The sequence below is a fragment of the Lemur catta genome, chromosome 1 (assembly GCF_020740605.2).
Source record: "Lemur catta isolate mLemCat1 chromosome 1, mLemCat1.pri, whole genome shotgun sequence".
Lineage (NCBI taxonomy): Eukaryota > Metazoa > Chordata > Mammalia > Primates > Lemuridae > Lemur > Lemur catta.
This window is the reverse complement of record NC_059128.1, coordinates 162,248,254-162,275,871: the sequence shown is the minus strand read 5'-3', so window position 1 is coordinate 162,275,871 and position 27,618 is coordinate 162,248,254. Positions and strand designations below refer to the sequence as shown.

The following is a 27,618-nucleotide window of genomic DNA, read 5'->3' as shown; positions in this document are numbered from 1 at the left end:
GACACCATATCTGGCACAAAGGATACAGTGATAGAGACAAGTGCCTGCAGGAGCCTTAGAAGTAAATATGAGTAGTTCTCTGACATTCAGAGCAGAGCAAGCATTTGCAGATAGCACAGGGCACTCTCTATCTGAAGATGATGCTTCTCTTGGTTTGGGGAGCCGGGGGGAATCTGCAGCTTACCCTAGGAGCCCAGCTTACCTAGGGCCTCAGCATTGCAAGTGCTGGGACACAAGGTGCCTGGGCTGGGACTGAAAGAAACTCTATGAGCTTTGTGGCCACATGAATCATTCTGGTCAGAAGACAAAGCAGAGGAAAACAACACAGACGTATGAGACAGACAGCACACTTGGTTTGAGGGAACTGAAACAGTGTGTTATTTCTCAGAGGCCAGGGAAGATCTGGAGGGAGGACTGATGATAAGACTGGACAGGGGGAGATCTAAAGGGCCCTAAAGGCCGTGCCTCAAAATTAAGGGATTAATCCTAAAGAGAAGGGGCCGCTGCAAAATTCTCACGGGGAGTCAGACACACACAGTGCACAAGTTGTTGCCATGAAATACTTCGGCTGTAGGTGACCATTAATAACAGGAATTCACTCTAAAATTTCTAATTAACATAGGACTATCATTCACTTAACTGAGAACAAAAAAAATTAGTATCATGTTTCCATATTCTCATTCCTCCAACCCACTGAATTCAGAAGCTGCATGTCAAATTGTGTAGAGTCAGTTCTGTTATAATGCTTGTTTTCAAAATGTGTACTTGTTGCAATGAGATTGATGTATCAGGGAACAATTGAGCCTAACTTGAATTTCACATTTGCTTATGTACAATATCATCCTCAAGAAACATGAGGTGCATGCAGAAAACTGCGTATAGCTGAACCCAGCCTGGGAGCTTCCCTGTCCAGGATCTCGCCCCGGGCTGAGAGCATTCCTTTCCTGTGGGGGGTGGGGCATTGCAAGAGTGTGCTGTGGCCGGGACCCACACTGCATTCTTTTCAGTTCTGCCCACACAGGTTCCCTTGCCTCCCAAGATTAGTTCACAAATCTCCCCTCTGTGCCCCCGAGTAACATGATCGAGTCCTGGGGGTACAGGATCTGGCCTGTGGGCCTGTCCTTGGGTCCCTGAAGATCAGTCCCTGTGCCAGGAGGAAGCATGCTGGTCCCGAGTTGCCTATGAGGTGCTCAAGCAGGTGTGATGTTCCTCTGCTTCAGGGCGTGTCCTGCTCTGATGGAGCAGTGGGATGAGCAGCACCGGGGAGGGCCAGTGAGCAGGGGGCTCACAGTCCAAGCACCCATTAGTCCACAGCAGGGCTTTAAGCAGAAAGGTTTGAGCCTCTCTCTCTGTGGAAGCCCCAGTGTGGTGGATGCACCAACAGAGGGAAAGCAGCAGCCCCTGAGAGCCCCAGCTCAAGCCTCTCTCTGTCTCTCAGCAGCTGCGGGTGGGGGAGGGGAAGGAGAGGAAAAGAGTCTGAATGGGGGAAAGTTAGCACCCTGGTTGCCTCTGTCCCTTTCTCCGGAAGGCAGACTGTCTGGCATGTCCAGGCTCTGGGGTCATGCAGATCTCCCGGGGCCCGCTGGCCCTCTGTGGCTCCTGCAGTCTAGACTGGAGTTGGGAAATGTTTGTGTGGGAATGAGCAAGATAAAAACTGAAGGCGGAGGCCCCATGGGCAGGACCAAGGCACACGGTGAGTAGAGAAGCAACATGGTACCTGCCATCTCGGCTTGGGTCTGTGGCCACAGGAAGCCACCCCAAGGGGGCTGGCAGCCTGATGCTCTGTGCTCAAGAAGCTCCCAGTTCAGGGACGGCAGCCACTTTGGGGCTGGTGAGGGTGGACATGCTCTCCAGCAGCTGGGGAGCCTGCTCTCGGCCGGAGACACGAGGGAGGGAGAAACCGCTCCGCCTGGCCTTTCGCTGCACTCCAAGCCTCTAGGGGCTTGACCCCTGCTAGTACCTTGCTCCTTCTTGTTCTGCTTTGCAACTTCTTCCTGTGGAATCTCTTGTAGGTTCTGGCACTTTTCCCTTGGAATTATACCCAATCTATGATTGTTTGTTTGTTTTTCTTTTTCATCTAAAACTTTTCCTTCTTTCTGAGACGATCTGGCAGCTGGTGTCTCTGGTCAGCCACCTTCCCAAGCTCCCTTTTTTCTCTTCTTATTATTCTTCATGTTAATGCTAACATGTTTTCCCAGTAACATCCAAGTTTTTTCTTTTATTGTCACTGCCACAAATAGAAAGGTCCTGAATTTTTCCAATAGTTGCAGTTCCTTCTTCATTAACCCAAGGCCTTCAATGACTTAAAAACATGTTTTTAATTTAATTATAAAAAGTAACCCTCTTTTGGTACAGAACTTTCAGGAGTGAAAAACATGCCCGTTCTCCAGGCAAGTGTAGTCCCAGACCAGGTTATGCTGCTTGGTTGCCGGGGGCTGGGTTTATGCCCCAGCTGCCCTTTTCTCCCCTTCTCGGGTGTGAGGTTCCGGATGCTTACCGCCTGAAGTAATTCCTGGTGCATGAAATACCGACACAAGGGCACACTGGGACAGAATGCTTGGAGGGGAGACAGCAGAGTTCGGGAAAAAGATGAAGCTTTGCTAAAGGTGCCCAAGCCTCCCACTGACTCTCTGGGCACAGCAGCTCTAGCTAAGATGAACAACCAAAAGGGTGTTTCTCAGCCTCAAGGTTTCAGGTGAAGGCTGCCTGCCTGATACAGATCTCCCCCTTTGTCCAATAGGCCTAGAATTCCTCTGACAGGAGCAAAGCCATTCTTTCCAGAATTAAAGCTCAGTGGGTCAAAAATACAACTTCCTGGAAAAGCCAACATAGTTGTTTCAAAGGATAAATGAGATGCTAGGGACTGGAGATTTAAAAGCAGGAAGACACGCTGTAGGAGCGGGTGCTGATGCCACGGAGGGGGAAAGGGGAAGACAGCCTTACAAACGCCACAGTCTGGCCTCTGGCCTTGGCTGACCTCTGTCTGCTGGGACAATTCAAAGCCCTCATTTCCTTTCCTGCCATGCACATGTGCATTTAGGGCACAAATAACTGTACCCAAGGCAATGTGACATTGAAAGAATAAACAAATGTCAAGTTTCAAGAAAGGTCATTGGAAACAAGAAAAGGCTGTCAATTATACATCTAATTTAGCAAGATTCAAACCCACAAAAATTCTCGCCAGGGATTGTAAGTTTTTCTAACTGCTGCACATGAGCTCCCCCCAAACCACTGTCTATGCCTCCCAGGCAGTGTTCAGCATGGCTACAATCTGGTATCTTTGCATTTTATGGAGAGGATGGAGATGAAGACAAATGATGGAGGATGAGGGCCCAGCATGAGGGGGATAAATGTCTCATTTGCCCCAAAGGGCACTGTCCTACAAAGGACATTACAGCACTCCATTTCCTGTGATTCTACTTTCATAGGCTCCTCAGATTTTTTGGTTTAAAATAGATGTACTGAAGCATAAAGATGTTAAAAAGTTCACTGTAAAACCTGTTTACAAAAGCTAAATTAAAATGTCATGCTAGAAACTGTTGAAAATAGTGAGCTTTTTATGATGCTCCCTTTGACAGTCACGTTTCTTTGCAATGGAATTACATGAATTGGGTGAGGGACAAAGATGGAGATGGAAATGGAAGGAAAGATATATAGTCTACCCTCCCTGACCCTGAGCCTATTCATCGGCAGACACATTGTGAACAAGGTTCATATAATGTCAAATGACTACTAAATATTATGCTTCAAATATCTGAATTAATTTGGCCTTAGATTAAAATTCCTATCATGAGACTTAAACTGCTGATGTCTAAATTCATTTTATATCTATTCATTTCAATAAACTATATTAAATGGTAATATATTTTAAGTGAGACTTTTAATCCAGTTATCATTAACATTACAGATTAAATATTAAGAGATTACAAAAATATATTTATAAATTTAAAAAATCCTATAATTAGATGAATGCTAGAGTCAGCTTTCAATTCCAACCAGAAGCCAATCAAGAAATCCATTGTAATCAATACTTTCCAAATAATATGTGTTCCTAGGAAGTATAATATGTTATCACTTAATGAAAAAAAAATCAGATAACTAGGAAAATTCTGGCCTCCTGGGATGGCCACACTGCTCAAGCTCTCTCTTTCAACCACCAATCTAATTCAAGTTGCCTGAAAATCCACCACTAAAACGTCACTGATTACAACAGAAGTGGCTCTCTTCAAATGCAAATGCTTCAGAAAAGTATAAGACAAACCGTTCTGGCAATTAATACTTCAGGTAATATTCACGTATCAAATTACTGGCTGCCTCATCACATGGCCCCACAGCTGATCCTCAGTTAGGAGCCTTTCTCAACATTTCCCCTTCTCAGAGATTGGTTTAGGAGTGGGCATGGGATTTAACAGTGGCCAGTGAGATGGGAAGGAAAGCCTACTGGGAACTCCCAAGTAAACTTCTCTAGAAGGGTGTGTGTGTGAGAGAGAGACAGAGAGTGACATACTTGGCTCTGTGGCAGCCCCCTTGAAAACTTGATGGGAACAAGTTGAGGACAAAGCCAACATACTGAGGATGGCAGAGTGGAAAGATGGTGGTGCCACTGAACAGCTGAATTATCCAACCCTACATCTATTTCAGGACTCTTGTTATTTGAAATAATAACACATTTCTGCATTTGAGATAATACTTTCTCTTATGTTTACCCCAAGCAACTTGATACAATTGCAACTATTTTACATCTGCCAGGGAATGTGAGGGAGAAGAGAATCCTAAAACAGACATTGTTGACTGCATACTCAATACTCACCACTACTATCTATAAGGGGAAACAATGGTTATATTTAATGAATGAAGAATTATGTCTATGATTCAGGTCTTTCACATGAAGCTTGTCTGGACCAACACAGCCCATGGTGGTCTGTCCTCTAAATCCATACTACTGTCTTTCTTTTCCGCTCATATGGCAGGGAACCATATAATGCCTCTCATGTTGATGAGATATTTAATGGAGTTTAATTACTTAACTTTTTCCCTCTCCAATATAACTGTAAGCATACTCATTGGGACTGCTCTCTTATATTCCTTATACAGATATAATGTCTTAAATTCCAATTTCTAGATCACAGCCTGAAGTAGATTAGGCAATGTTCAAGTGGTCCATACTTCCAGAAGTCAATAAGCGTCTGCTTTCAAATATGTTTTCATTTACCTGACATTTACTTTTTGTAATTTTGTCATGGTAAAGACTAGATCCACCAATATTACAAAAATAAATTCTGTCAGTATGACCACAGTATATATGTTCCAACTAACAAGGGGCAATGACGGGTCCGTGCAAGGGTCATAAAGGCACAGGACGAACACCTTCCCACCCAGCACAGTGCTGTGAGCCTTCAGTAGTGGGTATCTCATTATGCATCGGTTTTATCCAGAGATTTCCAGCTCAGACATGGTTTGATTTCCTGGGGTTTAGAGACATTATGAACCATGGATATTTTAGATCTTTGGAGATTGGTACTATTATAATAATTATCACAAGCATAGCAAAGTCTCTTGTAGTTCATCAGGAATTTTGCAAAAATACTTCTAATTGGCTGATGTGCTTAAATATTAGCACTTGTTTACATAGACAAATCAATTTAAGAGTTTTTCTTATACTCAGTATTTTCCCTATCCTTTAACCTTAGCAAAGATATTCTTGGAAAACAATTTGACAACAATTATAGACCATGACTAACAGTGCTAAAACAAGTAAAAATTTATTCAACAGTCAGATGAATGACCAACTAAAATAGACTTCTAGAAAACTAGGTATTGGATGTCATTACTAGTCATATTACTCTGACAGCTCATAAGGGACAAGGAGGTACAATCCTATTAAGTACCTAGAATGGGGGAAAACTGGCAAAGTGCATGGACTACAACATATTATTTCATAAAATAGTAAGACAAAACTATTACTTGGAAAACTATGAACTTTCTCTTGAAAATTTCTGCCTACTTTCTTCCTGCAAGTTAGGAAATATATTAAATTTGAATGATAACTTGCATTCTGTCTCATGATTCACAGCAGGTTACGCAGTTAGACTTACTCTATTTTTGCTCAACTTCTCAGTTTTTAGTTATAGTTATCACTATAAAGAAAAGTAATTAATTAGTGGTTGTAGACTAATCCATATGCCACAAAAATATGATAGAATGCAAATGAAACCTCTCTCCATATGCCTTTCTCATTTCTTATTCCCTCATTCAGGTTCTTCATAGACATGTTCTTTACACAGGCAGATTATCTCCTCTTCTAATTTATTATGCCAATACAATCTATTTTTGTTGTAATTTTTAGTTGTTTTTTTAATCTAAGTTATATATATGTATATATAAAACACCTGATGAATCAAATAGTGCTACAAAGCCTGTTATGAAAAACAGTTCCCACAACCCCACCTTCTACTTCCTGCTCCCCAGGGCAACCACTTTCAATTCTTTTACCCATTTTTTGTTTTGTTTTCCACCTCTGTATCTCTAACACATTGCTACTTCTTGATTACTCTAGAGTATTGTCCACTTATTTCCCATTAGGGAAGATGAAGATTTAGCTCTACCTACCACCACAACCTGCTCTCTCCTCTCCCCATGTAAACAGACAGTTCCCATCTTCTCAATAGTTACAGCATGATTTTGATTAGATTAATAGTCCATAGACTTACATTATACTGTTTATGTAAATTCTAATCACAGCTCAGTTATAAGGTTTATCATAACCTTTCTTTTCCTATACATACTTCGTTTTTCTTTGGGCTTACCAATTGTCCTGTTTTTCTTAAAATTAGTTTAGCTTTTATAAACTTATCACTAATTCTGACCCAAACTCATGTGTAGTTGCATAAATTTCTCAGTTTGTTAAAACACATTAGTCATTCTTCCAATTTCACCTTAGAAGTCTATAGCTATTCTAATTCCTGAATCTTTGTTGGAAATCTTTCTTTCCCCTCAACTCTACAAATCTGTAAGATTCTTTCCTTCCTAGAGCTTCTCAATTTTTACAGTGCTCTATTTAAGTGTAGGTTTGTTTTTATTTGTGTGGGGCACCCTATGGACTTTTTAAATCCAAGACTTTTATTACTGGAAACATTTCTTGAATTGTATTTTTGATTATTTCCTTTCCTTCATTTTCTCTATTCTCTCTGGAACTCCTATTTTTTTAAAATTTGGAACTTCCTGGGTCAGTTCTCTAATTTTCTTCTATTTTTCTCTCTTATCTTCTATTTCAGTTTTATATTCTATTTTCTGGGGAGATTTCCTCAACTTTATCTTCTAAATCTTCTATTGAGGTTTACATTTTAGATATCATATTTTTATTTTCTAATCACTCTTATGTCTTTTCCTATGAATGAATTATACATTTTTCCTGAAGTTTCTCGTCCTGCATAGCCATGTTTCTTCCCAGTTGTTTTTTTCAATGTTTTCATTATCAGATGCTCTTTTTAAGTGTCTGGTGATTCTTGGCTCATATAAAATACAGTGAACTAAAAAGCTAAGAGGAAGTTCTGTGTTTGGATGGAGGCTGTTAATGGTTGGGTCCACTGTAAAGTGAATTGGCAGTTTCCTTGGAGAACCCCTAAGGTGAGTATATTTATGGTTTGTGTGTGTGTCTTTTGCCTAGGGAAAACTCTTCCAATCTCCTGCCTGGAGGCTTATACATACTGGTACTCTGGGAAGCAAGTGGGGGCGGGGCGGGGCGGGGCTTGGGGTTCTCAAATTTAGCATTTTAATATATTCATCACCCCTTTTCCAGTAGGGTCCCACACTGGAATGTGCCTGATCTCTCTCAGATCACAGATATTCTGTCTTACACTTCTCAGAGAATTAAATTTCCAGTCTTCTGCTAAGTAGGGAAGGGAATCTAATTCTTCTTGAGGAAATTTCTCACCAATTCTTGTGTCTTCAGTTTCACCTTCATCTTCATTTCTAGTTCCTGAGCTTCTGGGGAATTTTACAATCTAAATGAAGTTGCTGCTTTGGTTTTTACTAACTGCTGACTTAAGGTTCAACTTCCTTAGGTTGTTTAGTTACCACTTGTCATCTGTTTTCTAAGTAACAAAATTTTGTTTCTATCGTCTCCTCTCTTGTTTTCTTATTTTTTGAGGGTTTATCTTTACTCTTATTTTCCTTGCAGCAGTGTTTTAGAAGGAATCAGAGCTAAATGCTTGCACTAAAGGTGCCATCTTTAAACTATAGTTCTATTTGGCTCTTTTATATACCACAGAGTCTCAGTTTGTACACATTGAAAGGGATCCCAAGAGAACATGTAGCAAACTCTTCCCTTCAGAAAGCAAAGTATGTTAATTTGCAGATGAGGTGGCTGAAACCAGGAAGCTGAGTATCTTGCCCAAGGACATACAAAGTCATACAGACAGATAACATGATATTTTATGCACCTTAAATAATTATCCCTCAAAGGTTTTATAGTTTGTTTTTAATTTAGGACCATTCCAGCCATAGCTGGACAGATAATGTGATATTTTATGCACCTTAAATAATTATCTCTCAAAGGTTTTATAGTTTGTTTCTAATTTAGGACCATTTGAGACACAGCTGGATCCTTTTCTGTATGACCTTTAAATTTGCATCCTATTCTAGTGAGCAGATAAGTTCTTCATATCAGAATATTAGGTGTTGAACCACAGTCATGTACCCAATAATGATGTTTGGGTCAGCGGTGACAGCATATGTGACAGTGGTTCCATAAGATTATAACAGAGCTACAAAAATTTCTAACACCTAGTGACATCGTAGTTGTCATAACATCGTGGAATAACACATACAATTATGTACTATAAATAATACTTAATAAATGACTGTTACTGATTTGTGTATTTACTATACTGTACTTTTTATTGTTATTTTAGAGTGTAAGCCTTCTACTTATAAAAAAAGAGTTAGCTAAAAAGCCTCAGGCAGGTCCTTCGGGAGGCATTACAGAAGAAGGTATTGTTACAATAGGAGGTGACAGATCCATGTGTGTTATCACCCCTGAAGACCCTCCACTGGGTCAAGATGTGGAGATGGCAGACAATGATATTGATGATCCTGATCCTGTGTAGGCCTAGCCTAATGCATGTATCTGTGTCTTAGTTTTTAACAAAAAAGTTTAAAGAGTAAAACAATAAAAATAAAAAATTTTAAAAACAGGAAAAGGCTTATAGAATAAGGATATAAAGTGTATAATGTGTTTGTGTTTTAAGCTAAATGTTGGTACAAAATAGTCAAAAAGTTAAGAAAAATTTTAAGTCTGTACAGTAAAAAAGTTATATTAAGCTAAGGTTAATTTATTATTAAAGAAAGAAAAGTAATTTTTAAATAAATTTAGCATAGCCTAAGTGCACCATATCTACAGTATTGTACAGTAATGTCCGAGACCTTCACATTCACTCACTACTCACTTCACATTCACTCACTGACTCACCCAGGGCAATTTCTAGTCCCTAAGCTCCATTTATGGTAAGTGCCCTATACAGCTACACCATTTTTTTTATCTTTTATATTACATTTTTACTGTACCTTTTCTATGTTTAAATATAAAATGATACACAAATACCACTGTGTTACAGTTGTCTACAGTATTCAGTACAGTAACATGCTGTGCAGGTCTGTAGCCCAGGAGTAAGAGGCTATACCATATAGCCTAGGCATAGAATGGGCTACATCATCTAGGTTTGTCTAAGTATACTCTATGATGTTTGCACTATGATGAAATAACCTACTCATACTTTTCTCAGAACTTACAACTGTTGTTAAGCAATGCATGACTGTTATAAAAAGTGGTTAAATGTGAAGTTGGCTTACAATAATTTCAGACACCACCAGATTTCTAAAGCAGCTGATATGCCTTAGTTATGTCCTTTTGAGAAATGTATACCAAGTATCTTATAGAGCAACTATCAAAATACTGTAATTTAAATGTAGCTTGTACAGCTTTTTAAAATAAATGGTAAAGCAATTATTTTTAATTTTCAAGAAATACTTAAAATGGAAAAAAGTTTGGTTTCAAGTGCCATAATCTCTCATTTGTTATGATGTTATTTGTTAAATGATATAAGAAAATACAGGCTTTAAAAAAGGCATTTGTAGAGGAAAAAAGGACTGAGATTTGGGTAAGATTCAACTTATTTTAAATTGATGCTGCCTTTTCCCCCCAGTGTAATACATAGACCACAGTCTTAAAATGTCACTAAATAATAATAATAAAATTAAGATACTTTTGATAAAATAATTCATTTTAGTCCAGAAAAGTTTTAAGATCTTTATACAACTGGGCACTAAAGGAGCTTTCATAAATGTTAGCACTCTAGAAGAAAATGAAAAAGAAAAAGAAAATTGTCCTTAAATACTTACAGATTCTTTTCTGCCCATAGTTTTGCTATGTGAGCGAGAACGGGAGATGTTGCTAAAAAAGGAATCTTTTTTAGTAGCAGATGTAGGTGGGGAGCCAGTGAATTCTCTTCCTCCAGGCAAACTCTCAATGCTTGGAGATGAACTGATGTTTTTAGAACTTTGCCCTGTAAGAAAAAATAAGTAGCAATAATGAAACACCAGGCTCTTTCACTAAACTATTGAATCTACTGCTTTTAATAAATGATGATCAATTATGAGACTACTTTGTTGACACTGTCAACATGATGACACTAGGATGTATTAAAATGCATGCCTTTTTATGTATCAGAATAGCTGTGAACTTTTTAAAAATAGTGAAGTATCATTCTAATTTTGAAGTATCATGATAACTTTCCATATGTAATTTATATTACAACAGTCCAAGCATTATATACATATATTATTAAAAAAATTAAAAATCCAATTTTCAGAAATCAATGGTTAAATGACCGGATTTTCCCTCACTGATGGAATCATCCCTTAACTATTGAAACCTATTATACTGCATATCATATTAGTAAGATTAAAAAATCTATATCCTTTGTCAAACTTTTTCAGAAGAACCTCTTCTTCCTTCAGGTCAGCGAACGTGTCACTGAGAATTGAAGTGTATGAACATTTGAGCAAAAATTTGAAGAAGGTGAAGAACCAGGGTTGAAGAAAATATGACAGAATAGCCAGTGCAATGACCCTAAGGCAGGACCTACATGTGTTCAAGAATTAACAAGGTGGACAGTATGGCTAAAGCTAAGAGTGAGGGGGAAAAGGTCAGGAGATGAGGTTTGGGAGCAAGTAGGGGGGATCAGAACAAGTTGAAATTTGTGGATGATTTTGATTACTTTTACTCTGAGAAGGGAAGCCATGGGACATACCACTAGAGGGTTTGAGGAGAGGAGTTACATGATTTGACTTACATTTTGAAAGGATCGCTCTGGATGCTATGTCGGGAATAGAATTGGAGAGATGAAGGAGGAGGAAGAAGAGGTGGGAGGGTGGGAAGTGGAACAAAGACAAAAGCAGGGAAACCAATTTTTACCACTGCAAAAATCTAAGTATCCAGAATGATCAGATTCATTCTGATGTGAGAAGTCAGATTCTGGACAAAAATTGACTTGATTTACTGATAAACCCATTAGAATATTAGAGAAACAGAGGAATCAAATTTAACTCCAAATTTAACTCATTCTGATGTGAGAAGTCAGATTCTGGACAAAAATTGACTTGATTTACTGATAAACCCATTAGAGATATTAGAGAAACAGAGGAATCAAATTTAACTCCAAATTTTTGGCCTAAGCAAGAAGAATGATGGACCTGCTACTTAATAAAGTGGGGAAGAGAGGGAGCAGGTTTTAGGAATAAGATCAACAGTTTAGTTACAGACCTGCTGAATTTGAGTTGCCTAATCAGATATCCAAATAGAGATGTCACGTAGGCAGTGGGGAATGAGTCTGGATCTCAGGGAAGAGATCTGAGCTAGAGATATAAATTTGGAAGTCAGTAGCAGATAGACTGTATTTATAGCCATGAGATCATCAATAGATGAGGGATAGATTGAAAAGGGGTTAAGTCCAAAGACTGGCCCCTTGGAAATTTTAAAGTTTAAAAGTTAGGGACATCACAAGAAAGCAGCAAAGTTGACTGAAAAGAAGCAGCCAGAGGTAGGAAGAAAATCCAGCAGACAATAATAGATACTTCACAGAGTAATCTTCTACAATCTTGGGTCACCAGGTACAAAATAGTTATTACGATATAGGCGGACTAGTAATTATCTACTCTCAGTCCCTGGGAGTCCTCACCTATTCTTGCTCTCAAGACAATTTTATTATACTGAAGCCTCCTCTGTATTTGACATTAGGGATTCAGATTGAGTTTCTGTCCTCCAAAAGTTCAGAACCTGGAGTGACAGGGATAAATGATAAACCAAGAGTGGTAATAAGAGTATTATCTCTCTCAAGAGAGAGCTATTATTATACCTCCCTGCTGGGTGGGAGGAGAGTCAAGGCACATTTCACAGGAGTGTGGCAGGCTTGGAGGTACTGACAGATCCCCTTTAAGGAAAAACTTGTTGCCTCAAGGAATATGGTAGGCTGACAGTCTCCAGCTGTTAGATTGTTCAGGATCTACCTGAGGTTTTGAATTAAGTTCATGTTCTTCTCAGAGGGGTTTCCAGCTAGTGACTGGTAGTTAAAGGGCCTACCCATTTCTACCAAAGACAGGACTCCTCAAATAGGAAATCTTGGCTGCAGAGTTCCCTGTTGGGCTGGCAGAGACTTTGTTAAGTCTGCATGGTCTGCTGCCATCCCTCTGCTCAATCCTGTTTCCTCTTCTTTTCCTTTAAGAATGTTGTTCCCCAATAACACTTTTTTTTTCTACTTCTAATTACATTTCAGGGTCTCATTCCTGAAGAATACAGCCTGTAATGTTTGATACTAGAGTTGAGCCTTGAAGGATAGAAGGGCCCCAGAGGTTAGGAAAGGGCAGGGAAGAATAGGCCCCAAGGTCTAGGAGCATCTTATGCTAAATTCAGGGCCTAGACTATGAAAATTCTACGCAGGCCTTCACTTCTCTTCTCTGCCTCCATGTCTCCTACTCAGCTCCAGAGCTCTACCCCCTAACTTCCCTGGGTTACCTTTTCATTGCAATGATCTCAATAGCATTGGGTCCTAGAATATTAGAGCTGGAAACGATCTCAGGAACTATCTATTAATTTATTTTCTGTTTTAAATATTATATCACTAATATGTAAATATACTTTCACCATAAACAGATTAGCTGTGAATGCTGCCTTTTGAAAAGTAACACTTTGAGATACAATTAATTCATATACTGTAACATTCACTTTTCTAAAGTATATAATTCAGTGGTTTTTAGTATATTTGCTGAGCAGTATGACCATCACCACTCTTATTTTAGAACAATTTCACCACCGCAAAATGAAATCCTGTGCCCACTAGCAGTCACTCCCACTACCTCCCCCACTTCCCATAGTCCTTGGCAACCACAATCTACTTTCTGTCCTTATGGATTTGCCTTGTCTGGGTATGTCATAAAACTTGAATAATATCCAGTCTTTTGTGACTGGCTTTTTTCTCATGGCACAATGTTTTCAAGGTTCATATGTGTTGTAGCCTGTATCTGTAGCACTGGATGCCATTTTACTGCCAAATAATATTCCATGTATGGATATACCACATTTGATTTATCTATTCAGTTGATGGACATTTAGCTTATATCCATTTCTTGGCTATTATAAATAATGTTGCTATGAACATTCATGCATAAGTTTTTGTGTGGACATATTTCCATTTCTCTCAGGTAGATACCTAGAAGTGGAATTGCCAGGTCAATATAGCAACTCTGTACCATTTTTAGAAACCTTCAAACTTTCAAAAGTGGCAATACAATCTTTCATTTCCCTCAGCATTAGGTAAGGGTTCCGATCTCATCAACACTTACTATAAGCCTTTTATTTTAGCCATCTTAATCGGTATGATATTATGATTTTGATTTGCAATTTACCAGTTACTCATGATGTTGAGCATCTTTCTACATGCTTATTAGACATTCATATATTTTCTTCAGAAAAATATTTATTCAAATATTTTGCCCATTTTTAAAATTGAGGTATGTGCCCTTTTATTATTGAGTTCTAAGAGTTCTTCATATATTCTGGGTGAAAGATCCTTATCAGATATATGATTTGGAAAAATTTTTCCAGTCTGTGTATTGTTTTTTCACCATTTAAAAAATTTTTTAAATTTCAAAATATTAATGCATACAAGTATTTTTATTACATGGATATCTTGCATAATGCTTAAGTCAGGGCTTTTGGTGTGCCCATCACCAGAATAGTGTTCATTGTACCCAAGAGGTAAGTTTTTACCCCTAACCCACCTTCCCATCATCCCCCCGTCTTGGTTTCTTATGTCCTTTATGTCACTTTGTGCCCATGTGTACCCACCTATTAGCTCCCAGTTATTTGTAAGAACATATGGTGTTTGGTTTTCCCATTCCTGAAATACTACTCCACTTAAGATAATGTTTTCCAGTTCCTTCTATATTGCTCCAAATGACATTATTTCATTCATTTTTATAGCTGAGTAGCACTCCATGGAATATATATATCACATTTTCTTTATCCATTCATGAACTGATGGGTACTTAGGTTGATTCCACATCTTTGCAACTGTGAATTGTTCTGTGATAAACAATCAAGTGCAAGTGTCTTTTTGATAAAATGGCTTCATTTCCTTTGGGTAGATACTCAGCAGTGGGATTGCTAGATTGAATGGTAGGCCTACATTTATGTCTTTGAGGAACAGTCATACTGTATTCCATGGAGATTGTACTAATTTGCAGTCCCACCAACAGTGTATAAATGTTCTTTTCTCTCTGCATCCATGCCAGCACCTACTGTTTTTTGACCTTTTAATGGCCATTCTGATAGGGGTAACGTGGTATCTCACTGTTGTTTCAATTTGCATTTCCATAATGATTAGGGATGTTGAGTATTTTTCATATGTTTGTTGGTCATTTGTCTACCTTCTTTTGAAAAACTTCTGTTAATGTCTTTTACCCACTTTCTGATGGGGTTGTTTTTTTCCTGCTGATTTGTTTGAATTCTTTGTAGATTCTGGTTATCAGTCCTTTGTCAGATACATAGCTTGCGAATGTTTTCTCCCATTCTGTGGGTTGTCTATTCACTCTACTGATTATTTCCTTTGTTGTGCAGAAGGTTTTTAATTTAATTAAGTTCCATTTATTTTTGTTGTTGCTGTATTTGCCTTTGGGGTCTTAGAAATTTGTTGCCTAGGGCAATATCTAAAAGAGTTTTTCTTACATTTTCTACTAGAATTTTCATGGTTTTATGCCTTACATTTAAGCTTTTTATCCACCTTGAATTAATTTATGTACATGCCGAGAGATAGGGATCCTGTTTCATTCTTCTTCATGCGGCTGTCCAATTTTCCCAGCACAATTTATTGAATAGGACTTCCTTTCCCCGGTGTATGTTGTTGTCTGCTTTTTTGAAGATGAGTTGGCTGTAGGTAGATGATTTTATTTCTGGGTTCTCTATTCTGTTCCATTGGTCTATGTCTCTACTTTTAAACCAATACCATGCTGTTTTGGTTCTTATAGCCTTGTAGTATAATGGGTTCCAATGCAAAGTCTCACCATCACTTCACTCTCCCTCCCCAGGGGCACATAGATTCTCTCTCCACTCAGCATGCTGGCATGGCACTTCCAGGGGATGGGGGAGGGGTGGCACAGGCAGTGCAAGTCTGTCTTTTCTGCCCTTTTCAGTACCTCTTTTCTTGATATAATGTTAAAACCAGGTAATATGATCACTCACCTGATTTTTAGTTCTTTTGAAGGTGTTTGCTTGCCTGGAGAGTTGTCGAATTTAGTGTTTGTGCAGACAGACGATCGCTGGTTTCTATTCAGCCATGTTGCTCCATCCCCTCACAGCACCTGACCTTGGACTTCCCAGCCTACAAAACTCAATGTACCTTTGTTGGTTAGAACTCATTACTCTGCAGTTCTGGAGGCTGGAAGTCTAAGATTAGGGTGCCAGGATGGTTGTATGCTGATGAGGGTCCTTTTCCAAGTTGCAGAATGCTGGCTTCTTGTAACCTCACATGGTAGAAAAAGAGCCTAGTGACTTTTTGAAGGCACTGCTATGATGACTTTTGGGATTTTTTTCCCTATGTTTTTCCTCTATTAAAGGCTTCTACTTCTTCTTGGGTCAATTGTGATCATTCGTATCTTTCTTAAAAAAGCATATGGCAGACAGAGTAATGCCTAGGACCTTAATTCCCAGAGCCTATGAATTTGTTATTTTACACAGCAAAAGAGACTTCGCAGGTATGATTAAGATTAAGGACCTTGAGATGAAGGAATATCCTGGGTTACCATGGTGGGACAATCTAATCATGAGTCCTTAAAGTGGAAGAGGAAGGCAGAAGAATGGGTCAAAGAGATGTGAATGAAGAAGAAAAAAGAGAGCTGAAGGATGACAGGGACTTGACCTGGTGTTGCTAGCTTTAAAGATGGAGAAATGGGGCCACAAGCCAAGAAATACGGCATCCTCTGAAAGCTGGAAATAGTCTTCAGCTGACAGCCGGCAAGGAAATGGAGACTTTGGTCAAAAGAAATTAACTTCTGTCAACATCGCAAATGGGCAAGGGAATAGATTCTCCCCCAAAGCCTTCTGACACTTGGATTTTAGCCTGGTGAAACCTGTGTCAGACTTCTGATGTACAAAACTGTTAAATAATAAATTTGTATTGTTTAAGCCACTAAATTTGTGGTAATTTTTTTATGTCAGCAAGAGAAAACTTTGTCTAGACTTTCAACTTAGAAAGCTGTATATAGTAGTCTCTCATAATTTAAAAAAAAATCCTTCTTCTGTATATTCACTTATAACATAATTCTTATTTTGATTGTGTTAGTGTTTTTCTCTCATTTATTCTTGATCAGATTTACTGAATGCTGGGTTACATCACTGTTTTTAAAGAATCACCTTTTGGTTTCATTCACATAATCTGTTTTATTATGTACTGTTAATCTCTTTTTTTAATTCTTATTCATTACTGTACTTTCCTTAGCTGTATTTTGTTCTTTTTCTATCTTCTTGAATTATATATTTAGATATTTTATAGTCTTTCCTATTTTCTAATAATTGCATTTCCTCTAAGAATCACTTTATCTCTATCTCTTAGGGTTTTGGTATTTGGCACTCTCATTATTATGAATTTCCAAAACATCTGTAATTTTGCTTTTGATTTCCTTATTAATTCAAGAGTTATTTAGAAGAATGATTTTACAGTTATAAGTGACAGATACGTGTGTGTACTAAATAAGTAAATATATGGGAGGGCAGAGGGAACCAAGTCTATTGATAGACCTGAATTCTTGCATGTCCCCAAATGTCTATTTTATCTTCCCATTTGAATGCCCATTTGGCTGAGAGTAAGATTCTAGTTCAAAACATTTTTTCCTCATAACTTTGAAAATGAACTACATGTCTTTGGCCTTCAGTTTTACCAATAAGAAATTTGATGTCTATCTGATGATTATCTTATAAAAAACCTCTTTTTGGGGGGTTCTCTCTGGAAAGAGTTTCCTCTTTATCCTTGAAGTTCTGTAAATCTTACATGGGACTCCTAGGGATGAGTCTTTTTTACTTTCATCCTGCTTATGGGATTTTTTTCAATCTCCAGGCTAATATCTTTCTTCAGCTTTGGGAAATTTTCTGTATTACTCCTTTGATTATTATACTCTACTTATGATCTCTAGACTCTCAATATTTGACATTATAGTTCAAATTCTGAGTTAATCTAAAATTCCAGGTAGAAGCATTAAATTTTATTATACTCCTGGAAAAAGTTAGAATTTTGTGGATTATAACTGTTGTGAGTAGTTATAGCCATTAAATCTTACACAATTTTAGTTGCTTTGAATACTTTCTGAAATAAGGTAGGGAGTATGCATTATATATCTATATCTACTTATATGAAATTTTCAATATGTAAGTAAAATTCTATCAAAAGCTGTTGGGAAATTTTTGCATTTAAAAAAATTACAATAATATTAATATCTTCAGAAGCTTTCCTAGTTTGTATAAATCAACTGTTTCCACATTAAAATTATAATAAAACCAAGAAACCTTTTCTTTAATTCTAGATTTTACGGGTACTGTAGCTGGGTACTATTCATTTTTTTCTCCAAACTTCCCTATACACATATTCCCTAGTTTGCCTACCCAAAGAAAAAGAAATCAGAAAATTAGAATACACCACAGCAATGTGATATTTGCAAGATATTTGTCCATGTACATATCTAGACCTTTACAAATATTATCTTATTTAATGCTAATGACATTGTAAGGTGGTTATATATGAGAAAATTGAGGCTCAGAGGGTTTAATTCACTTGTCCAAGAACATAGAGTTATGTACACAGCTAGAAACATTGTAAGTTAAACCCTGAGTTGTCTAAACTTAAAGACTATGCCAATACATATAATTAATTTCTGTATCCTGGAGGGTGACTCCAAGGAATTATTAATTCAAAATGGCAAGAAAAAGAAAAAAATGGAAACAGGCCTTTCTACCCAATTTTTAGAATACATATATTTTTAGATGGCTTTTTCTAGGAACAGAAAATAACTGATGCGGGTGGGGGTCGGTCCTCTTGCATTCAATTACAAGTGTTCCTACTTGATTTATTATACAAACGCCAGGTTTCACTTGTTGGGAAAAGCTAGCACAATTGTGGGGCTACGATAAAGGCCTGCAGACATCCAATTTGGAATATCTGAAGAGGACTGCATATGCCAATGCTGCTCAATAGAAATATAATGTGAACCACATATATAACTTTCAATTTTTTAGTATTCACATTTAAAAAGTAAAAAAAAGTGAAATTAATTTTAATAATTTATTTTATTTAACCCAATACATCCTAACTATTGTTGGTCCAAAATGTAATCAAAAGAAAAAAATTATTGACATATTTTACATTCATTTTTCCCTCACAAAGTTTTCAAAATCCAGTGCATATTTCATACTTACAGATATTCCTCGGTGGTCACATGTGGCTAGGGGATACCAGTAAGTGTTGGGGCCGGTAGCCCAGGGGACGGCATAGGTATAAACCAATGAACAGTCTAAATTTCCAAATGTTTTTCACAACATGAAGGCATATTATAACTATTGTAACAAACATATGGTAATGATGTGCCTGGGAGAAACCTTTAGAATGCCTGTTTTAATAAATTAGCTTATCAATTATTTATGGTATAAGAATAAGCACACAATCCAGAAAGAATCTGAAAGCAGTTTGTTCCCGTGAGGGGCAATAATACCCACAGGTTTCCTCTGCAATTATTATTATGCTTAGCAAGCTTCCTTTTCAGTGATAATACTAAGGTCAGCTCTTATCAGACCTTATCTCTGAATTATCAAATTTCAAATGTGTGGTAGTATTAATAAAGAACCTGGCCCACATCTCACATAAAAGGATATGTTTCTCCTCAATTATGGAAATTAGTTCACTAACATTTTTGTGCCTTTGGGACACAGACATTTAGAGCTTAAGAAAATGGAGTCACCAGAGTATGTTCCCACAAGGTGTGATGGACTACAGTCTCCCTCCATATCTCTGGGTTCTGCATCTGCACATTCAGCCCACCATGGATGGAAAATATTAAAAAAATAAATAAGTAATACAACAATAAATATAATACAAATTTAAAAATACAGTATAACAACTATTTACATAGCATTCACATTGTATTAGGTATAAATAATCTGGAGATGATTTAAAGTATACGGGAGGACATGTGCAGTTCATATGCAAATATTACCATTTTATATGAGACAAGCATCTGTGGATTTTGATATCCACAGGAGTCCTGGAACCAATCCCCTGTGGATACTAAGGGACAGATGACTGTGTTTTCTCTGGAGGTCTGTAAGAAAAGCCCAGGTACTTGGAGTAGTCTTGCCCCAAAAGAAAAGAAAGTACTATCAGACTTCCCTCCCTTCTTCGTATCTAGTACACACAGACTATGACCACATTTGTATGGCGCAACTGGTAAGTGGATGACGCCTTGCCCAGGCTACACCTAGAGAACTCCAGCGCTGAGGGGTCTTAGCAAGCTTGTAACCTCATAAGCTGCACAGATTAAGAAAGATCAAATTCTTTCTAAAAGTTACTGGTACCCTAAATATTAGCTTAGTCTCTCCCCTGGTCATCCAGTCCTGGGGAGCAGGGGACAGGGGGATGATGAGCCCAGATCAAGGGTCTACTGGATCAAGAAGAGCTCCTTGTTCTAATGTTAAGGCCTTTATCTTGTTGGTGGATGATGTGAGTTACTACAGATTTTAAGCAGTTAAGTAGCATGAGGATTACAAGGGCTTGAGTGAAGCATCTGTTGCATTGGCCCAGTCAAGAGATTACACGGGCTTAAACTAAAGCTGTGATGGTAGATTTGAGGTGTTTACAGGATAGAATTCCTCAAGCCAATACCTGGTGGATCAAACATGTTTAGGTTTGAATCTAAACTCAGTGTACATCTAGTTGTGTGGCTGTGAAGGAGTCATTGACTCTTTCCATAAGCCACAGTTCTCATTTACAAGCGGCCACCTGTCCTAAATGGATAATGTAAAGGGTTTAGCATGGTGCCTAGCACACACTCTCAATAGACATAAGCCATGTCTAATGGAAGGCATAGTGGTGGCTTCCAAACCTAGAGCACACAGTTCAATATGCAGTACTCTGGGTTACACATTTGCAGGTTTTCTTCTGGTGGGACCTCTCCTGGTGGGACACTGGCTGTACTTCTCAATGTTCTCCCATAGACTTCAGCTAACTGGCTCTGGGCAAAGGAACGTCATATATGACTCACATAAGACTGCCTGGTAGAGTCACTGAAATCCGGGCCACGTTCTTCTTGTGTAGTCAGGTTCCCAGGTGTGAGCTGCATCTGCCAAGAAGAGTTATCTTTTTTTTTCCTAAATTGCACAGTTACTGTAGGACTAGACATGGCTGTGTCTAGGTATATTATATCCTTCCTTCATTCTCCTTCCCTCTGAAACACTCAATGTGCTCCAAGTCAATGGAGGCTATTTGTCAAGAGTCTAAGTTGACTGAATGAGCTTCACAGGCATCAGTGAGGAGCTCAGAGGGAAGGAAAGAGGAAGGGAAGATAATATTTATTAAGTTCCTACCATGCTCCATACATTTATAATATTTTCATGGCTTTTCTCTTATTAAACTCAGTGGGAAGTAAGAACAGAGGCTGGGTGTATTCCTAAAAAGATAGGCAGAACCCCAGTAGACAGGAGACCAGCTGAGGGAGTTGGACACTGGACACCCAAAAGCAAAATGTTCAGGTAGCTGAAGGTCTGGGGAGGCGGGCTTGATGGGGAAGCACAGCCCAGAAAGCAGAAAGGAAAAAGCCTGGGAACCCCAGTGCCGAGGCCACAGAAAGGGGATCACCTTGACTTTATATAGTGACCAGAAGAAAACAACAGACATCTGGCCCTTCTCTAGTAAGAGTTTGTTATCTTGAAGACTTGAGTAACAGAGCAAGAAGGCTGATGTCTACTCATAAAGACATACATCTTGGTACTACCAGACAGCGAATGGAGGCAGCTTGTATGTGGAGCCCCTGGAATAGACATGCTGAGTCTAGCCTGACCACAGAAGTCAAGCACTGTTGGATCAGGTACTTGAATGCAAACATATGTTTTTAGAATACTGGAAGTCATAATTAAGAAAAGAGAGATAGAGAATTTGATTCTCAAAGCTAGAATCAAATTCTAGTGTTTGAGGAAAACACGTTAATGGTATTACCATCAGCATCACTACCCTGAGTAGGTAGCGCCCCAGAACCCTGACTATGGGGCAGGTGCTGTGATATTGTCCTGCAACAATCCTTGAAGTAGCCAGTCTTATTCTCTCTTTACCACTTAAGAGGTTAAGGAATCTCCTCCAGGTCATCTGTCACGACAGTGATGGAGCCAGGATTGAATCCCAGGCCCAACTCCAGAGCTTATGCTGGGCAAAGCCGCACCACTCTGTCCCCTAATAAGGGTTATGCCAAGTGGGCTGTAGTAAATGTGACCTAAAATTAGATTACAGAAAAATGGAATGAAGCCTTTTGAAAGTAAAGGGCAAATTCTGATCTTGTTCTCAGTCCAAAAACAACTCATTTATTTAATGTGTTTTGGAATAGGCATTCCACAAAAATGCGTTTTCTAGCTAATTGATGCTTCCCCAAATTAGTTTTACATATATTTCTCTGCCTTAAAGTGATTATACTAAACATAATGGAACTATTTGTTCTGCCTTAGGTCTAGCACTTCTCGAAAGGAACGAGAGCAGCAAATACAGTATCATCCATAGGGATCATTTTTTGGCTTTTCGGTCACGAGAGTGAGGGGAGAGACTCTTTTTCTTGTCATTGCTCCGTCCTATTCTAGTGACTTGACATCCCTCTCCTTATCCTACCAATTTGCTGCTTGTCATTTGCACTGGGACATTTCTATTGGTGCTTGCTCGTTGATGGTCTAGAGGGAAAGTCATTTCCAAACAAGTGAGCTCTTATCACATTAACGTGACTCCCATAGGAGTCCTCAATTTATAAAGTATTTTTTCTTTCCTGGAAGGGATCATAAGAAACCACTTAACAGTGATTACCCTCGGGGAAATGGGCTGGCAGAAAGAGGTAGGAGGAGAAAACAGAGTTCTCCCCTCCCCATTTTTTATTTAATAAATTTAATTAATTGAAAGCATCTAATATTATATGTGTTTCAGTTCTTTATCTTAAGAATATCAACAGTGATTACCTGGACAGGAAGAGTTTTGATCTTTATTTTTCCTTTTTATATTTAAAAATACTCTGATGATATAATGATATCCATACATACATGTTTGTATTCACATCCATAAGTACATATATACAAATATAAATTTTAAAGATGCCTATAGAAATTACTTAAGAAATCTAAATTTCTTTGTTAAGGCCCATTATGTGATAATACTTAAATCCAGCTGTCCCTCAGTATCCATGGGGGATTGGTTCCAAAATCCCTGCAGATACCAAAATCCATGGATGCTTTAGTCTCATATAAAATGGCAGTAGTATCTGCATATAACCTATTCACAACCTTCCATATAGTATACTTTTAGTCATCTTTAGATTACTTATACCTAATACAATGTGAACAGCTGTTATACTGTATTGTTTAGGGAATAATGACAAGAAAAACAATTTGTATGTGTTCTGTACAGAAGCAATTTCTTTTCTCCAAATATTTTCAATCTGTGGCTGGTTGAATCAACAGATGTGGAGCCCATGGATATAGGGGGTTGACTGTACTTCTGTTGTTATATTAAATAAACTCTTAATTCTCTTTGGAAGAATATGTGTGAGTCTTCTGTGTGTACCTGTGTTTTAAAGCTTTTTGATTTGTGAATAAATTCCCAAATATCTCTTGAAAAAGGTTTCTAGAGGTGGGTATGCAATTTTCAAAATGAAATTTGGAGACTCATTAAGTCTTTGAAAAACAAATTCTGCTGTGGCACATTTTTTGTGACTGCAACCTACACTGTAAGATATAAAAATGGAACTTCCCAATAGTTCTCTGAACATTACTTATTGACCTAAATTGTAGAAACTCACTTTACACTTGGTTCTTTCCTTAAAAAATTAGATCCCATATAACTACTGTGTGTTAAAAGTCAAAGATACAGACATAAAATTTTATTGAGAAAGATTATATATAATCAAAGAATCATTGAAAGTATTGATATTTACTTCATTTCTTGAAATTTACTTCTTTACTTTGAAAAAAAGACACTTGAAAAAATATAAATAGTTTAATTCCCTGAAATTAAAAAGTGTATCTACTCTTGAAAAACAGGGGACAATAATAGGTTTGGCACCTCTGACGAAGTTCTCCAACTTCTTAATATTACTGATCTGATTAAGCATAGATAGAAAGGTTTTTGTTGCCACAACTATTTTGGTTTACTTCTACTTCCTTTTGCTTCTTGGTACTCTTCAGGAAGTATGTTGAGGAAAACAAAAAGTAACTTCTCCAAATCAGGGTAGGGGTCTTCTCATTGTCTCATCATTGTCGAATCATCACCATGGATCAAAAGCTGTTTATTTGTGATTCATTTCTATTAAAGTAGCTGGAACTTTCCCTATCAGACTGATATAATCTCTGTTAGAGTGTGGGAGGCAGAAGGGATTCTGAACAGAGTATCTAGAAAAAGAGCTGGTTTCTGACTATGCAGGCTTAACTGGGTCATGTAAAACAAAGGTAATGATCAAGCAACTGGATAAAGCTGTAAGGAAATCCAAGGAGCCAATGAAAACAGAGCTTGGCACATAGTAGGCACACAATAAATACTTGTGAGATGAATGAGACGATTACTCATATAACACAAATTATTAGAACAAAATGATATAACCTCCCTCTTCAAAGTTCTATTAAGAGAGTAACATTGCTCATATGGCTCTGGTCTGTAGGAAAGAAATAGATTGAGCAATAGCATCGAAGCAGAAGTCAGAATAAGCAAGCCAACCCTCAGCTCTCTCTTTCCAGAGGCATAAATTGGGCTCCATAGACCATGCTTTGCAGAGAAGCCAAAGATCTACTCTGTAGCAAGTAACTTTGGGACAACCAAACACTTGTTAAAAAGTTGTCTATGAGTCTCAGAATTTAATTTTAGGGAACAGATTTAAGTCCTGTGAATTCTCACTGTATCAGATGATCACATTAATATTCATCAAAGTGCAAAGCTACAGAGAAATCATGTGGAGATTATCTGCCTTTTCTATTTTCCATGCTACTATACCCCCTTTATTAGGCAGATCACTTAACAGACACCAAGAAGAGTAAACAGTTCTTCACAGAATCCCTGAGTTAGAAAAGCCCTTAAAGGTCATCTGGTTCAATTACCAGAATACAGCCAGAAACTGTACCTGTGAAACACGGAACTATATATAGAAGTGAGAGCACACTCTCCTCTGCTGCCTCAGTGTGGTTTTCTTTTTGAAGTTAAGCCAACACATAATCTCTTAATCACAATCCTTTTTTGCATTTATTTATATCACTATCAAAACAACATTTTAATACTACCAGCATGACTATACTATATGGATATTTTAAATTAAGAAAACCGTGAATTTTAATTAATACTGCTATCATTTTAGTCTGAATTTGATTTGAAGATTCTTAAAGTTAGTCTACGCTTCCATTTAATACAGAAATCCTCTCCTTGGCATATTTCATCTAAAAGATTACATAATAAAAGATTAATGCAGCAATGTTAAATATTTACATGTTTTAAAATTCCACAGGAGGTACTAAATATGATTATCACTTTTTGTTTTTCTTAAAATGCTTTTTCTATATTTTGAACAAATAGATATTAAAATGTTCTCTTTTTATTTTAAAGCATTACCAGTTACTGTATATGGATATTTGCTGCAACACACTTTGTGTTAATATAATTCATAATACAAAGGCTATACTTAAAAACATTTCAAAATCAGGATGTAATTCTTTTTGGTAAAATATAAGTACTTCTGGCTAATCACAGCAAATAAATTGTTTAATTTCAGAACTAATTTGTCAAATACTGCCACGGAGCACCTGTGTAACAAAAAAAACACCTTAGTGTGAGCCGCCACATAAAGTGTAATGTGTTAAAATAGCCGTACAACGTAGGGTGAATCATATTTTGCAAAGAAAGAAGCTTGTGCACACTTAATAGAAAACCCACATCACAGCCAGTTTCAGCATCACCAAGATATGAGATGAGAAGGGATTTTTGTTCTAAACAACAGTGCCACTCAGTGGCTGAAAAATGGTAGTGAACTGAAAACAGTATGAATGGAGGGTGGGCAAAAGGAAAAATGGAGTTTTGGAGTAGGCAATTGCAATATGGTAGAGAGAGAGAGAGAGAGAGAGATACGCTATATGTTGCTATAGTAACTGTACCTTGGAGGTCAGTTAGCGTCTGGACAGGAACAGAAACCTGAGCATCGTTTCCTGTAACTACATCGCCTAGATTTCATAAGAAAAAATAATTAGATTTCACAAAAAGGAAATAACTTTTCTTTCATACTCAATGTTGTAATACTTTTATCAAATTACTAAAAATATAGTACAACAAAAAATATAGGACAAGCTTAAAAAATCAAAATATTTTTAAAGGAAATAATTTTTAAGAGTGTTTCCTAAGAAGCTTTTGTGTTTGTTTTGCTTAAAGAAAACATAAGAAAGTTTCTACTAGGCTAGAGTATAGGAAACCTTAGCAATCAAAAGATTTTGCTGAGCAGATTTCATGGTGCTTAAAATTTTAATCTAAAACATTTTTAAAGGAAATAAAATTTAAGAGTGTTTCCTAAGAAGCTTTTGTGTTTGTTTTTCTTAAAACATAAATAAATTTCTACTAGTCTCGAGTATAGGAAACTTTAGCAATCGAAAGATTTTGCTGAGCAGATTTCATGATGCTACAAATATTAGTGTGATTTTATAGTTTCTTTTTCTTTTTGAAAAAAAAATTTTTCATCCAAATGTAAGCTATATGTCGTTTATTTAAAAATAGGCATTCTTTTGAAATTGATTCTATCCTATATCAGACAAAATTTATTTTTAACTAAACTTGAAACCAACTTCTTCAATGATAAGATAAAGACCTAAATAAGATATAATTTCATATTAAGTAATGAAACGACTTCATAAGTTACCACATGTACTTATAAATGTCAACATGTAAAAATAAATCTGTGAACTGCATACCCTTAACTTGATATACTTATTATAGGCAAGATTTCATTTACAAATTGGACCTATAGTAAGTGCTTAAAATAAAGACACGTTCAAATTAAAAAGCAATTAAAAATATAGACAAAGCAAACAGAAAGAAAAAAAAACCGAGTGCATTTTAAGAACACAAGAAAGTAAGGAAAAGGAGCATAACAGGAAATCTTGTGAAGAACTTGAGGTGCACTAACATTTAGAAGGGAGACTTTTTGGTTCTTCGATTTCCTTCCTGGATGACAAAGTTCAGCACTGAGTACAGTCATTGTCAACAGGATAATCCTCTGAATATATCACCATCCGAAGGCCTATGCTATTTTGAGATTAACAAGCTAAAGAAAAAGTAGTTTAAAAAATATCATATTTTCTATGTATAATAATTTATGATTAATAGACTTACTTCCCTTTTAGATTTTATATAATATGTATAGTAGTAAAAAAATCAATTTTTGAATTAAATAACATGCCTTCAGTGTCCTGACCACTTGCTACAAATATGATTTATAGCATGGCCAGCTCATGTGGAAATCGGTGGGTTGTAATTATAACATTCCTATCAATTAACAGTACATAATTACAGTCTCCTATAAGTGAAATAATATCTATAAATAGGAACACATCCCAAATAAGTGATAAACAGCTTTTTGCAAAAATTGGCCTCGGATTTTCATTATATAGCTAACTCTCAAATCACTGATAAATGGTATGCCTAATTTCTATGTATTTGAAGGACATTTTCAGTTCTATGCCTGCTACTCATTTTACTTTGCTTCTTCTAGACCATCTATTATTATATGTAATAACATATAGAGACTGAAAACTCATTT

The 27,618-nt window shown here is 37.2% G+C and overlaps 1 protein-coding gene across 2 annotated transcripts in view; it reads right to left on the bottom strand.

Annotated features, from left to right (window-relative positions):
• Positions 1-27,618, bottom strand: part of TBC1D5 (TBC1 domain family member 5) — a 538,038-nt gene that overhangs the window by 39,738 nt on the left and 470,682 nt on the right. The window contains exons 19-20 of one of the 2 annotated variants that reach the window (XM_045538232.1): positions 25,967-26,032; positions 10,399-10,562 (exon numbers count right to left, since the gene is read on the bottom strand). In XM_045538232.1, coding sequence (XP_045394188.1) covers positions 10,399-10,562; positions 25,967-26,032 — 230 coding nt within the window. The remainder of the gene's footprint in view (positions 1-10,398; positions 10,563-25,966; positions 26,033-27,618) is intronic. The other variant, XM_045538239.1, reaches the window with a different exon arrangement.